Consider the following 15,982-nt stretch of genomic DNA (forward strand, 5'->3'; position numbering starts at 1 on the left):
CGGACGCGTCTGGAAACAAACACTGCCCGGACATAAGCACCATTCAGATACATCCAGAAAGTGGGAGAAAGGGAGAGGGAGAGGGAGAGAGAGGGCAGGGGAGGAGGGTGCTGCACTGTATTGGGAGGATGTAGAGCAAGAATGGGACAAAAAGAGAGAGGGGTGGGGGTTGGGAAGTGAGCAGAGAGAATATGTTATGCTTTATGAACGACATGACACGACACACACACCGGCTCGAGTCTTGTGTTGACAGCCACCATGGCCGCAAGAAGAGACCTCAGTGAAGGGTTGTAATTGCTGGTGCGAGTTTGCAAGGCACTGCAGTGACAAAAGCTGCGGAAATTACTAACATGTTCCGAGGAACTGTCTCAATCAGGAAATGTCTCAAAGAAGGAACAAAGGCATCATCAAAGGGAAATGATGGGCGGAAGCGCATACTCGACAAGTGTGATGCATGGCCATTAGTCTAGACTGCGAGGCGAAACAGGGGGAAGCTTGGCATGAGTCTTCACGAACTGGCTGGCCAGGCCTGACGTTCTACTAGTTGGCGTAGGAATTTGGAATTTGGCCATGGTGCCAGCAATAGCTCGCTTACTCTTCGTGAAGGACACCATAGGATCTTTAATGCCCAACAACTAATGCTGGCATATGGAACGCCCATTTGATGTCCATCCAAGGGACGGCACTCACATTGATGAGTCACCCTGCACATGAAACACCGGGCTGACAGTTTATAGCTGGGTCAGGACTTTATAGCTGGCTCGATGGCTTCGAGGTGAATGGGCATACCTCTCGGCCATCTTGTCAGCCCAGGAAACAAACTGTTACCAATGAATAAAAATACACTCAAAGCACCCTCAGAACCTCGATGGCTTAAATAAACACTGCCTTATTTCTTTCACTCAGTGAGGACGAGACAAAATAACCTGGGACGTGGATGTCAAGCCGGCTTATTGGACGGAGCCGTCGGGTGATGAATGGGCTGCGCTGATTGGTTGACCGCACTGCACAATATCTGCCATTGACGTCCCATCGAGACTGGCAGCACTGCACAGTATTTGATCCCGGCGACGTCCAGCGAAGAATGGCAAGTCATGGAAAGTGCATGCAGGGACAGATGTACATTGGGGAAAAGTTTTAAGATGGTAGGAAGGAGGGAAAGGTGGGGCTTAGACACAAACATTCGGGCAGGGGAAGACAAGGACTTCTGAACACGTACTCGACACTATCTCATTAATTAGAGCAATTACTGTACATATGCTTATGCTGACATATAATGAGATAACTATATTAATTTATGCTCCATTTACCCCTGTCACCAGATCCGTAACAAACTTTTTTTCACGGAATGCAAATTTGCCAATTATCCATCTCCACCACCCCCCCCCCCCACCAAAAACATCGGAACACCGAGTTCTGAAATCAACCTCGCAAGAAATTTAGAATGATCCTCGGTACAGCGGTCAATCTTGGCTTTCTTGGAGATGCAGGTATCTTTCCTCATTCAAATATGTGTTCTTCTGACAGTATAGATATTCTGTTTTGTTGTTATCAGAGTTCCAGCTCCTTCTTTTACTTGTGCAGACATTCCCCAAAAAATAAAAAATAAATGCCTTTCTCGTCATTGAATTAAAAGCACTTGTTAAAAGTAGAGTTTGCGCGTCGCACAACAGAAAATGTGTGGCTATTATTGAATAATTTAAAGCGCGTGGCATCGTTGGAAAGAATCAAGATGAACACGGTTATTTCAAATTAAAAGGAAGCATCACACAATCGCAAGTTGTTGATTTTTGAAAATTAACATAGCTGCAGACATTTTGCAACGGTCATTGAAGAGCAGATCTCTTTTTTTAAAAACATCGTGGTGTATCAGTGTGCTTGTCGTAGGAATGGATAAAAAAAAAATATCCTTACAGTGTACACGAAGGAAATTTCAATGATGGCAGAGATAAATTCTTAATTTTGTACAATATTATTACAACTTCCCTCTGCACAAGGAACCGTTTCATTTTTGTCAAGATACTCCGACTAATGCTAAATCAAAGCCAGTTGGACACCACTCAAGGGAAATTGTATTTAACTGCAATGCGTGCACATTTATATATGGTGGGTACATTTTAAAGTGGGCATTCTATATTACGCGAAGAAAAGCGTGTTGAAGCACACGTGCCGAATGATGATGCAACCGTTCCTTAAAAAAAAACCTCGTCGATTTTCTTCTCTCGTCCTGCTCGCCTGCTTCTGCACTGATAAAGCGCTAATTCGTGTATGGCCATGCAGATATTGAAAGGAGATCATCGTACAGCCATTTATGAGTCGCATCGATCATTTTTATCCCTTCGTCGTGATGTAGTATCTAAGCAAGTTCAAAGAGAACATTACTTTTCGCTGCAAAGTCCACACCCCTCAAAAAAGATAAACGGACATATTGTCAGCACAAACAGTCGGTGGTCAGCACGTGGCAAGTTCCCTTGAAAATAAACAAGCAGGCACATAAAAAAGGCATCAAAAGTGTTAATACCGAGGGCCTTAGCATTTCAAAGTACACAATTCCAGACGTGCAATCAAAGTTCTGACCACAGGTGGTTTGCTTTTAGGCTCAAAACAGTGGTTTCCAAACAAACGGCAGATTGACTATGGACAACAAATGAATCCAACGGCTTCAGTCTTCTTTTGGCAAGTTACGAGTTTACGCGACTATTATCCAGCGGTAATAGGCTTCGTTTCCAAGAGACGATTTAAACAATGGTATGGGTAATAAATCCGTGATGTTCTTTTCCAGTTTCGCTCCTTTTACACCTGCAATTCTACCTCTTCATACGAGTGCTTGCATTACTTTGATGCAAGTAAAAATAAAAGAACATTCGGTATTACTGCAAACCAATCTTACAGTGAAAGGGCTAAAGAAAACACTATAATAACCAAAAGGAAAAGAAGCAAGGAGGGGGGGGGGGGACAACCTTTCTACGAACATTTTGATACAATTAAACAAAAATTAACTTTCTTCCCAAATCAATTTTAGCCATAACAACCAATGCTGCACAATAGACCTAGCAAACTGAATAAAACCAAAAGGAGAATGAAGACGGTGCATTGCAATGCAAACGAGCGGTTCAAACAAAATGACAGGGGCAGAGTTACAAATCGTCGGGAACATTTTCCTGTTGTGTGCTTATCAGCCCTGCCAGTGAATGATGGTTCAGGGTTTTCCCCACATACAGTCGTGGCCAAAAATATTGTGACCCTTGCGCGTTTTTTCAAACAACACACAATTTTCTCGAAAAAATAAGTTGAAATTGACAAAAGTATTTGGTCTCCACAATTCTATATTTCACTGTTAATATTACAGAACCTTTGTTTTTGATTCAGAACTGAATATATCCTTTTAAATCAGAAAATAAAAATAAATGGCATTAACAAAGTTATTGACACCCTCGACTTGATATTTGGTAGCACAGCTTTTGGACAAAATAACTGCAGTCAAGCGCTTCCTATAGCCATGAATGAGCTTCCTCCACCTCTCTACTGGCAGTTTGGCCCTCTCTTCTTGTGAAAACTACTCCAGTTCTCCCAGATTTGAAGGGTGCCTTCTCCCAACTGCTGTTTTCAGATCCCCCCACAGGTGTTCAATGGGATTTACATCTGGACTCATTGCTGGCCACTTAAGAACAGTCCAGCGTTTTGTCTTGAACCATTCCTGGGTGCTTTTTAAGTGTGTTTGGGGTCATTGTCCTGCTGCAAGACCCATGACCTTCAACGAAGACCCAGCTTTCTGACACTGGGTTGAATAGTGCGCACCAAAATGCCTCGGTAATCTCCTGATTTCATGATGCCGTGCACACATTCAAGGCACCCAGTGCCAGAGGCAGCACAGCAACCCCAAAAACATCACTGAACCTCCTCCATGTTTGACTGTCAGGAAGGTGTTCTTTTCTTTGAAAGCTTCATTTTGTTTTCTGTAAATATAGAGATGATGTGCTTTCCCAAAAAGCTCTAATTTGGTCTCATCTGTCCATAGGAGGTTCTCCCAGAAGGATCTCGGCTTGTTCAGGTGTGTTTTGGCAAACTCCAGTTGGGCTTTCTTATGTCTCTCTCTCTCTCTCTCTCTCTCAGCAGTGGGTTCCTCCTGGGTCTCCTACCATAGAAACCCGTTTCATTGAGTTGGCGACGGATGGTGCGAGTTCAAACTGTCGTACCTTGTGTCTGAAGGTCAGCTTGAATCTGTTTGGCAGTTGATCGAGGTGCAATCTCTACCAATCAAAAATCCTTTGCTGCAATCTTCGATCAAGTTTTCTCTTGCGGCCACGTCCAGGGAGGATGGCTCCAGTGCCATGGGCCTTAAACTTCCTGATAACATGGCATACGGTGGACACAGGCACATCAAGGTCTCTGGAAATGTACTTGTAGCCTTGAGATTGTCCATGCTCGGCTGCAATCTTGTATCTGACCTCCTCAGACAATTCTTTGGTTTTCTTTCTTTTCTCCATGCTCATTGCGGTCCACACAGTGACACAAAACAGCAGAATGACTCCTTTTTTTCCATTCAAACTGGGTGAATGAGTGATTTTATATTGCAGACATCTGCAACTCACCACAGGTGAGTTCAATTCCAAAGTAAAGCTGAATCACCTGCCTGAAATCAAATTATTTGGAACAACTTCTTAAAAGGTGCCAATAACATTGTCTGGGCCATTTTAGGATTTATGTGTGGAATAAGTGAAGATATTGTAATTTTTTCAGCTTTTTTTTGTTTTGTTCCACTGCAAACCAAAAAAATACATATGTGGATACCAAAAATAATTTTTAATTTCAACAATTTTCTGGAAGAAATGTTGCATTATTTGAAAAAAGTCCAAGGGTATCAATACTTTTGGTAACGACTGTATCTCGCTCTCTCTCTCTGGCTATTCTCAGAGAGGCCCCCACGGTGCCAACGAGTCCGGCAGTTCACTGGGGCAGATTGGCAGGGACTGGAAGCAACCATCGCTCTTCAGAACTCGTCTCCCACATCTAATGCCCCCAGACATAAACTCAGCCTGGGAAGTCTTTCACAGCAACCTGCTCTTTCTCATGCACAGATCCATCCCATCTCGTCTTCAGTTATCCTGCCCATCTTCCCACCAATAGTACACTGAATCCTGTGGTGAGGCAGTTGCTCTGAAACAACTTGCATCGTTTCAGAGCCCAGGAGGGCAAATCAAACACAAGACAACCTCAGCTCATTCAATAACGCCGGCAACAAGTGTGCGTCCACTCTTAGGAAAGCCAGAAAACAACATCTCTCCAATCTCAAGATTGGAATTTCAAACTTGTCTCCCTCCTCGAAAACCTGGTGGCATCTTGTTAAGTCCGTCTCGAGTGTATGCCCCTCTTCCATCCCTTCCCTCTCTTCAAATGGCACCAAAATTGGACTGGGCTTGTGAAAAGGCCAAATGCCTCAATCCTGTTTTACTTCCAAATATTGTGTACCGAAAAACTTGCTCTCTGTACCCACCCTTCCCTTCCCAGTCACACCCCACTGCTATTGGACTCTGTCTTTTGCACATGAGAAGGCGAAGAAGTTCGTGGCAACCCTCGACTCGGACACTGCAACTGGACAGGACGGCATCAGCTCACGTGTCCTAAAAACTGCTATGCTGTGCTTGCACTTCCTCCGTCTCCCCTTTTCACGCTATCATAATGCCCTCAGTCATCTTCCGTCTGCTTGGAAGTCCGCCATCATCACCGCAATAAATAAGCAATGTGCAAAAGCTGATCCCCTTAACTACAGACCAATTAGCCTACTTCCAATCACCAGCAAGGTCACGGAATAAATCATCGCAGTCGACAAAATCCTTCCTTTTCTCCAACGACCTCATCTAAGATCATCAATTTGGTTTCACATCAGGTCACTCGACCTTGGACACGCTGCTTCTACTCTCCCAACAATGGTTGGAGGTCCTTAATAGCTCTCTCCAAAAGAACTGTGTGGCACACCCTCCCGTCTACTTTATTCACAAACCACCCCATCTACAGTGCCTTCAGAAAGTATTCATACCTCTCAACATTTGTCACATTTTGTTGTGTTACAGCCTGAATTTAAAATGGATTGAAGTTAATTTTTTGTCACTGATCAACACAAAATACCCCATTAAGTCAAAGTGAAAACCTGTTTATAAATTTTTTTTTTAAACAAGTCAATTAAAAATGAAAAACTGAAATGTCTTGTGTCAATAAGTATTCTCTGGCTTGCAATGAGTCCCTTTGCCATGACACTCCCAATTGATCTCAAGTGCATCCAATTTCCTTTGATCATCCATGAGATGTCTCCACAACTTCAATGGAAGTCCACCTGTGGCCAATTCAATTGATTGGACATGATTTAGGAAGAAACACACCTTTCTATATAAGGTCCCACAGTTGGCAGTGCATGTCAGAGCAGAAACTCCACCCTGAAGTACCAAGGAACTGTCCGTGGAACTCCGAGATAGAATTGTGAGGAGGCATCGATCTGGGGAGGGCATGAAAACAATTTCTAGAGTGTTTGAAGTTCCCAAGAGCACAGTGAACTCCGTAATTCGGGAATGGAAAGAATATGGAACTACCCAGGTTCTTCTTAGAGCTGGTCGTCCGACCAAACTGAGCAACTGGGCAAAGAGACCTTGGCCAGGGAGGTGACGACAAACCAATTGACCACTCTGACGGAACTAGAGTTTCTCGGCTGAGATGGGAGAACTTGTTGGAAGGACAACAATCTCTGCAGCACTTCACAAATCTAGGCTTAATGGGAGAGTGGACAGACGGAAGCCACTGCTGAGAAGAAGGCACATGACAGCACACCTGGAGTTTGCAAAAAAAAGGCATGTGAAAGACTTTGAGAACACGAGGTAAAAGCTTCTGTGGACTGATGAGACGAAAATTGAACTCTTTGGCCTGAATGAAAAGTGCTACGTCTGGCAGAAACAGATAAGAGCTCATTATCCATCTGACACCATCCCTATGGTGAAGCATGGTGGTGGCATGCCACTGAGATGCTTTTCAGCGGCAAGGACTGGGAGACTTGTAAGAACAGAGGGGACAATGAATAGAGCCGAATACAGGCAAAATCTTTCGGAGAACCTGCTCCAGAGTAAAAAATACCTATGACTGCGGCGAAGATTTATGTTCCAACAGGACAATGACCCAAGCACACAGCCAAAGCAACACTGGAATGGCTTCAGAACAAGAACGTGAAAGTCCTTGAGTGACCCAGCCAAAGCCCAGACTTGAAGATTGCTGTTCGCCGACGCTCCCCGTCCAACTTGACAGAGCTCAAGCAAATCTGCGAGGAAGTATGTGAGAAAACCCCCAAATCCAGATGTAAAAGCTGATACAGACGTACCCAAAGAGACTCGAAGCTGTAATCGCTGCCAAAGGCACTTCCACAAAGTGGTGTATTGACTCAGGGGGTTGAATACTTATTGACTCAAAACATTTCAGCTCTTCATTTTTAATTGATTTGTAAAAATTTCCAAAAACATTTCACTTTGTCATTATGGGGTATTTCGTGTAGATCGGTCGCAAAAAATTTCAATGGAATCCATTTTAAATTCAGGCTGTAACTCAACAAAAAGTGAAAAAAGTCGAGGGGTGTGAATACTTTGTGAAGGCACTGTACTTTCACAAACCTTCCTAACTGCTTTAAAAAAACAAAAAAAAAACAAGCCTCCCATCTGCTTTTTCCTCTTGAAGAAGTTGAGACGCTCAAACTCTTGGGTCTCACAATATATCAGTCACGATCTCCAAGTAGCATCAAGTAGCAACACACTCCAATCCGAAGTTGGTATCCAAAGCCAGCCAACGACTGGGCATCCTCCGTCGTGCCAAGTTCTTCCGTGGCACACCTGAACTCTCATCCACATAGAAGGCCTTTGTCCACAGCTTGATGTAGGACTGCTCTAGCTCTGGGCTAGCGCACCTGCCTCACACCTTGCTTAGGCTGACACCATGGAAACGAAGGCTTTCGAGATCATTGGAATCTCCCGCGATGAAGCCGAGGTGATGGGCCTTTCACTTTCCCATCACATACAAGTCGGTGTTCTCCGTCTTTTACCACTTCCTTTCTGGTCTTGCACCCTCTGCTCTTTTTGTGCTTTGTCCCCCCCAGGTTTCTACAGGGTGCACGTGGTCCATCCGCAACCTTCTTCTGGTGCAACTGTCAAAATCCAGAACCACTGCTGACCTCCACACATTCGTTTCTCCCCCCCCCCCCCCACCTGTGGAACCAACTTCTACATTCTCTTCAATCCCATTCTTCCCTTCAGGTCTTCATGATAGCTGTTCTCCACCATCTCAACTCATCCCCCATCCAAAGCCATGATCTAGTCTACCCCCGTAAACTCCCCACCCCCCCCCCGACTCCCAAGCCCACCTCCTTCCAATTTTCCAGTTTTTCATCCTGAGAGTTTGCTTCTGTGCCCATCTTAACCAACCTGTGTGTCCTTCTGCGCCCCTCATTCTTCAACACATCCCTTAGTCATCCGTCTCCCTCTATTTTGCCCCTCAACCCTGCTGTTGGGTCATCTCAGCATGGGTTAAGAAATTGCTGAGAAATTCCGATAGAATGCTAAGAAATTCAACGTCTGAGACATACCTACGCTGATGCTACTCCCCAAGAGCTTGCCCCTGCCTTTCTACTGTTCCTTTTATTTTGTTGCGTCCTGATCCGTTCTGTGTTCCAAGTCTTTCACGAGCCTTGACTTGACAAAATACAGAAGATATTACCATTCGTCGATTCCCACACCCGCAATACAATTTTTCCCCTTAAAAGCGCTGACAGTGATATTCAAGGTGGATTGCTGCTGCAGTCAGGCAGTCAGATGTATTAATAAAGGGATTAGATGGAAGACAAAAATAACAGATGGAAGAACAGACAACGTTGCAATTTAAAAATTGAAACTTACCGCCATTATACAAGTCACAATGTGAGGCTGTGGATCATGGGGAATGCTAAATATTAATCAGTTGCTCTTCAAAACCTTTTCGGTTTAATTGACAATAAGCATTATAAAAGTATGATCGACAAATCTGGAATCAAACGCCAAAGCCGTATCACAGGCATCTGGTGTCTACAGCCATATGTTAGAAAGACAAACTAGAAAACAGAAATAGACGTTGATGGATATGTCTCTGCCGCATCGGATGCCCCCACTGTGATGTTCATTTCCATTAAAGGTCGCATGAAAAATTTAAGGTCACATGAGAGGGTGTATGAGAGAGAGAAAAACAAAATAAAATAGAAGTAGAAGAGAGCCAACATCAGATGCATACCAAAAAATGCAAATAAGATGCTCAATTGATTGGAAGGAGCTAAAATGGTAGCAGCCTCATTGGAGGGGGTGGGGGGGGGGGACAAAACCCAAAAATCAATTATGCTTGATAAGAATAATAAAAACATAGAACAGTAAAAGAAGACAAAAGCAATCATGTGAGAGAACAGCAGAGAACAAAGGAGAACTAGACTTACCTTCCCTTCTTTGGTTTCTCAGCAGGTTAACCTTTTCGATCCGAGTGAGCAGTTCTCCATCCTCGGCTGCAATAAAAAGGACAGGCTTGCACGGCTACACTCGACACAAGTACTCCAGATGGATATTTGCTCAAAAAAATAATATGAGGAAGCCAAGCTGATACCGGCGTATTCCTGACAAACCGAATCCATGGAATAATCAAAACATTCTTACGGTGCTATATGCAATTTCCGTGTTCACACTCTGCTGGCTGATTTAAAAGAACACCATGCACTTTCCAACCATTCGACTTGCTTTACAGGCAGCGGTTTCCGCAGATTAATGCAAATGCTAATACCATGTAATTACAAAAAAAAAAAAAAAAACTCTGCTATATCAACTTGGGATTTTAATTCTTGTGAAACCCCACTTGCATTGCAGTATATAACCAAAAAGAACCGTACTTGCACTTCATTACTCTTTTCCTCCTTGAGGTGCATATCAGTAAATAATCAGACAGAGTTTGGGTGGGTAAGGAGGGGCAGATGGGAAGCGAGGTGGTGGGTGGTGGGGGTGGATTGAAGTAAGAAAAGAAAAAAAAAAAGTGAAAACATGGAAGAAATGGGAGGGGAGTGAGACTGGGGTAGGGGGTTGAGAGAGAACGAATAAGAAGAGGAGACAGGGATAACAACACGGTCACGGTAGGATGATGAATGGAGAATTCACAACCCCAATGTGGCAGGCAACAGGGGGTCAAAGGTGAAATGTATATGATACTGTGACGTCCACGGGACTTGAACATTCCCGCAAACGTTGAATGAGCCGAAACTATGGAGGCGGTTTATTTTTTATAACCCAAAGATGGCGGTTTTAATCGCTGGACAGCAAACGGGACGAGGAAGGTGGCACGAGTCGCTTTTCACTGAGTTAATGATGTTTATTTCTCTAACCAGAAATAATAAGACTCGGCAAGAGGAGGGATCCGGGGCGATTCGACGGGATGGTGGTGTGGGTTCGGGCGTGGGGAAAACACAAACAATTCCAATGGATATACAAATATCAAACCCTCTAAGGTGCAAGGTACACACACACACACACACACACACACACACACACACACACACACACACACACACACACACACACACACACACACACACACACACACACACACACACCGTAGCTGGTGGTCAGGCTTGCCCGTGGTGTCGACGCAACAGTCACTGGATTGGCGCCGGACGAGCTGGCGTCACGCTCGTCTGGTGTCGACCTCCTGGTGTAGGCCCAAGTCCACTCACAGCCACCAGGGAGCCAGTTCTGGCGCCAATATGCGAGCAGGAGAGGGAGGCAGGTCCACCTGCCGTTTGGTCCCGTACTCTGAGCCAGCAGAACTCCAGAGCCAACCGAGGTGAGGCACGAAGCACAGCAAGGCCACGAGACACGACAAATCGAGGAATGAACCAGCACAACGAGAGAGCGCGCTCAGAGATCAACAGCCTCGATCAGACGCTTTCTTTTTATGACTCTTCCTCCTCTTCTTTTCCCAAACAGAACCTTTTTATACTCGAGTCCTCGTCACTTCCAATCGAGCCATTTTATTGGCCCTCTGCCGTCGCCTTCCGCCAATCGGGATCACGGGGCGGAGTCATCCGCAGCACTGTCCTGTTACGTCACGGCAAGCCTACAGGGAATACGAAAAGGGAATACGCATACACACTTACCCTAACCCGTCTCACTATCTAATTACGTGACAATTATCATTTCCCCCTTATAGAAATGGACATTTACTAGACAACTTATCACCACTGAATTGCTACTTATTACATCGAGATCCTGGTGCAACTCGAACAGCGTGGCATACCTAATTAAACATCCTAATTACCCTTTGAATGCATACGCCCCCTCAGACGTAACACTACCCCCTCCTCTGGTACCGCAGCTCCTGCAAGGAATATCACAGGCGCTACCGTACCAGCCTTAACACTCACTGACTCACACCTATTTAACCGAACAAAATAAAGTAGGAGGGGCAATGGGCAGCGAGCCGCAGCTAACTTACCTATCCTGCTTAATGTACTACCCCCTTATGGCCTTATCCTCGCCTAAACAATCATTCATTTTTTTTTATCACATGAGAGCACTGAGTGAAGTTGCACTCCATCCTCTGGATCATCGCTCTTGTCCAGCACTCTTCCAGTGATCTGGGGAGGGGAAACAAAAGGTTCCACAAAAACACAACACTTATACTTTACATTCCTACTCTAAGCCTTAACGACACTATTCACGGGATATTTAGACGTGACCACGTCCCCCAGTGGATGCTAATAGACCCAGCGTTACCCGGGGAGCCAATTTTCAAATTTACTTCAGCCCAAAATTATGCGGACATCATGCCCTTGCTGCACATGTCAAGTTGTGCGGGATCGAGTGGGACTCACACATCTTCACAACACTCACACCATGGTCATCATCACATTTCTCGGTCATGGTCCCCATTGTAATGATGCAGGCTGAATCCCGTCATGGCCGTGGGGTGGGTTACCACAAGATGATGGGGGCATCTCAGGTGCAACCATGCCCACAGGTAAGCTTTAGTCCAACCCAGACGTTTCTCCGCCCCGCTCCCTTTGATTCCCACACCCCTGGTAGCCATCAGCTGTAACCCCGTACAACACACTGGAAGGGGTCTCACTGGCTCCTCTGGCCTTCCTGGGTCGCCAAGGTCCTACCCGCCTTGGTCGCCCAACCAGATCCTCTCCCAGTTGCCTCCAGACACTGTCAGCATTAGCCACCAGGGGTGAATCTCCTTGAAGAGGGTCGCAATTCCCGCTCACCGTAAGCTTCAGCAATCCCTGCGGACAAGCACATCATCCCCACCCACAAAACCCACATGACTCCCCCCACCCCATCGGCCTTACATGTGACAGCTGCATTTCTAACACTTCGCCGACCATGACCTTCTCTGTTACCACACCATGTCCAATAAAAAATCAATGTGTGCACCATACATTTCACTTCTTAACTTGAAACAACTCACACAGCACTTCTCACCCGATCCACGCACCAGCCATTGGACAGTCACTCGTGCCCGCATTGTTACCAATTACCCACTGTTCCTATTGTCACTCTAAAACCCAGCAGAACTTACAAACCCATGCCAATTTTCCCACAATTCACTATTTTCACCAAAGGAGGGCACTTCGCCACAATCTCACCAGCCGAGCATGGCCCTATATGCTCAGCCCGATCTCGTCTCCCCGACCCCCGACAGTGATCTACAGACTCGACCGATGTAAGGGCACCTCGGATAGACCTGGCAGTTCAGCAGGAGGATTCATCCTCTCCGAGTCTAAAAGTCTATTGGAGGGTCCCTCCATTGCCGGGTACCGGCAATATCGTTGCACGTGTCCTCTTCACCCGCACCGGAAACAACTCCCCATAAAAGGCCCCCGTGGGTATCGGTGTAATGTCTCTTCCGGTTCCGGACCCCCTCGGCCATAATCGAATTGCTCTATTGGCTGGGCTGGACCCCGCCGCTGTGGTGCACCCACTGCCGAATTACCCCTTATCAAACTTGACAGTTTCTGGCAAATTTCCTGAAACATTTGGGGAATGCCAATTTCTCCCAGCCCCCCTCCCTGATCCCGAATCTCCGCCTGTCGGATCGTCACCGATGGCCTCTCTGGCACCCGACCCGGCCGACAACACGAGGCCAGCCTGGCCGCGCACTCGGCCGCTCGGTGCACGGTGGGTGGATCCTGTAGCTCCACCAGCGCTCGGACCTCAGGGTCAGGAAGAGCAGCTAAAAATTTCTCGAGTGCCAGTCTGTCCCACGCCTCCATGTTAGGTCCCGATACGCGATCCTGACTGATTGGTAAATGTCCTGTGCCAGCTCCTGCACTGTCTCGCCCGACTTTAATCTGCGGTGCTGGAGCTGGGCCCGCACTAGATCACAGTTTGCTGCGAACCCAAACCGACGGCTCAACGCCTCGCAAATGTGGGAGCTGGTCAACATCCCTCCGCGATCACGTTTAACACATCTGCGGCTGGTCCCCGCAACGTTGCCACCAGATTCCCTGTACGTTCCCGCTCATTCCACCCGTTTAGTCGGGAAATGCACTCAAATTGCGTCAGAAAAGCTTCAACGCTCCCTGACCCGTCGAAATTTACCAGGGGGATCACTTTTACGGTGGCCCGCTTCCCAGTTTCTCCCTTGTCCGAATCCAGCCCAGGGATCAAACACCCTTGTGGCTGCGTATCCAATTTCGGAGCCCACTGTGGCCAAAGATGTTTTGTGGTGAGGGTCTCATGGGTCAATTTTGCCTCCTGTTCCAAACGTTGAATGGACCGATTCACCTCTTCCCGCAGGATCTTCTGGGCCTGCACAACCTCCTCCAAGGCTCCATCGCGAGTTTGTTGCTGCTCCTCAACCAACCCGGACACTCTACTTACAAAAGACGGCTCTACCAGGCCTTTATCCAAGTCTTCATCTTGGCTCATAATTTTATCTTGTTCGTCCAAACGAGCCTCCAATCCTTTTACCTCCTCCGCCAAATTCATCCCTTGCTTCCTCAGCTCTCCCCACTCTTCAACTTGCAGCTGCATACGAGCATCCACACAGGCACGATGACGTTCCAGGCCTTCATCCACTTTATCAACCCGAATGTTCGTTGCATCAATTTTATCTACCAATTTTTTCCGTATATTTTCCCCCTCCAATGTAATTTCTACCTTTGTTTCCTCCAATCTATCCTCGAATTTACTTTGTATTTCCCCCAATTGAACATCCACACACTCCTGCATCTCAGTTTTCATTTTCTCCATCTTTTCCCCCAATTCATCCCTCATTAAATCAATCCGTGCACCCAACTGTTCCCCCATTACCCCCAATTGATCTGTCATTTCTGCCCTCTGTGTCACAAATTGATTTGCCATTTGTGCCGTCATTTTTGCCCTTTCTGCCCCATGTGCCGTCATTTTTGCCCCCTGTGCTGTAATTGCACTCATTAAATGTTCCAACATTGTCTGGATCGACATCGCGCCGGTTTCCGGCACTGCCGGCTCCATTACGGGCAATGAAGCACGGTCCACGCTCGGAATGGGGGAGGTTCCGATCCTACCCCCGTCTCTCCCTTCTTCCCCCGACTCGCTGCCAGACACGTGGCCTTCCTCCTCAAACATCTGCACATCCGCCATGGTGCAGAAGTCCCGTTTGCCACCAATTTAATTTAATTTGAAAACTCCCGCCAAAATTTTCCCGCACTCGCGCGCTTTTCTGTAGTAGTTTTATATTCCAATTTGTGGCGAGATTTTAATCCTGGTATATTCTCCCGATACCAAATATAATTTAGAGGGGTTCGAACATCCAACACCCTGACACCAATGTGACGTCCACGGGACTTGAACAGTCCCGCCAACGTTGAATGAGCCGAAATGATGGAGGCGGTTTATTTTTTATAACCCAAAGATGGCGGTTTTAATCGCTCGACAGCAAACGGGATGAGGAAGGTGGCACGAGTCGCTTTTCATTGAGTTAATAATGTTTATTTCTCTAACCAGAAATAATAAGACTCGGCAAGAGGAGGGATCCGGGGCGATTCGACGGGATGGTGGTGTGGGTTCGGGCGTGGGGAAAACACAACAATTCCAATAGATATACAAATCTATAACCCTCTAAGGCGCCAGGTACACACACACACACACACACACACACACACACACACACACACACACACACACACACACACACACACACACACACACATACACACATACACACACACACACACACACACACACACCGTAGCTGGTGGTCAGGCTTGCCCGTGGTGTCGACGCAACAGTCACTGGATTGGCGCCGGACGAGCTGGCGTCGCGCTCGTCTGGTGTCGACCTCCTGGTGTAGGCCCAAGTCCGCTCACAGCCGCCAGGGAGCCAGTTCTGGCGCCAATATGCGAGCAGGAGAGGGAGGCAGGTCCACCTGCCGTTTGGTCCCGTACTCTGAGCCAGCAGAACTCCAGAGCCAACCGAGGTGAGGCACGAGGCACAGCAAGGCCACGAGACACGACAAATCGAGGAACAAACCAGCGCAACGAGAGAGCGCGCTCAGAGATCAACAGCCTCGACCAGACGCTTTCTTTTTATGACTCTTCCTCCTCTTCTTTTCCCAAACAGAACCTTTTTATCCTCCTGTCCTCTTCACTTCCAATCGAGCCGTTTTATTGGCCCTCCGCCGTCGCCTTCCGCCAATCGGGATCACGGGGCGGAGTCATCCGCAGCACTGTCCTGTTACGTCACGGCAAGCCTACAGGGAATACTAAAAGGGAATACGCATACACACTTACCCTAACCCGTTTCCCGATCTAATTACGTGACAATTATCATTTCCCCCTTAAAGAAATGGACATTTCCTAGACAACTTATCACCACTGAATTGCTACTTATTACATCGAGATCCTGGTAAACTCGAACAGCATGGCATACCTAATTAAGCATCCTAATTACCCTTTGAATGCATA

The 15,982-nt window shown here is 46.7% G+C and overlaps 1 protein-coding gene across 3 annotated transcripts in view; it reads right to left on the minus strand.

The window, feature by feature from the left end:
- Window positions 1–15,982, minus strand: part of LOC147032209 (polypeptide N-acetylgalactosaminyltransferase 2-like) — a 130,173-nt gene that overhangs the window by 73,487 nt on the left and 40,704 nt on the right. For all 3 annotated transcript variants that reach the window (XM_085869599.1, XM_085869601.1, XM_085869602.1), the window contains exon 6: window positions 9,485–9,550. In XM_085869599.1, coding sequence (XP_085725725.1) covers window positions 9,485–9,550 — 66 coding nt within the window. The remainder of the gene's footprint in view (window positions 1–9,484; window positions 9,551–15,982) is intronic.

Source organism: Eptatretus burgeri, chromosome 2 (genome assembly GCF_056783735.1).
Source record: "Eptatretus burgeri isolate ZD-2024b chromosome 2, Ebu_testis_v1, whole genome shotgun sequence".
Taxonomy (NCBI): Eukaryota; Metazoa; Chordata; class Myxini; order Myxiniformes; family Myxinidae; genus Eptatretus; species Eptatretus burgeri.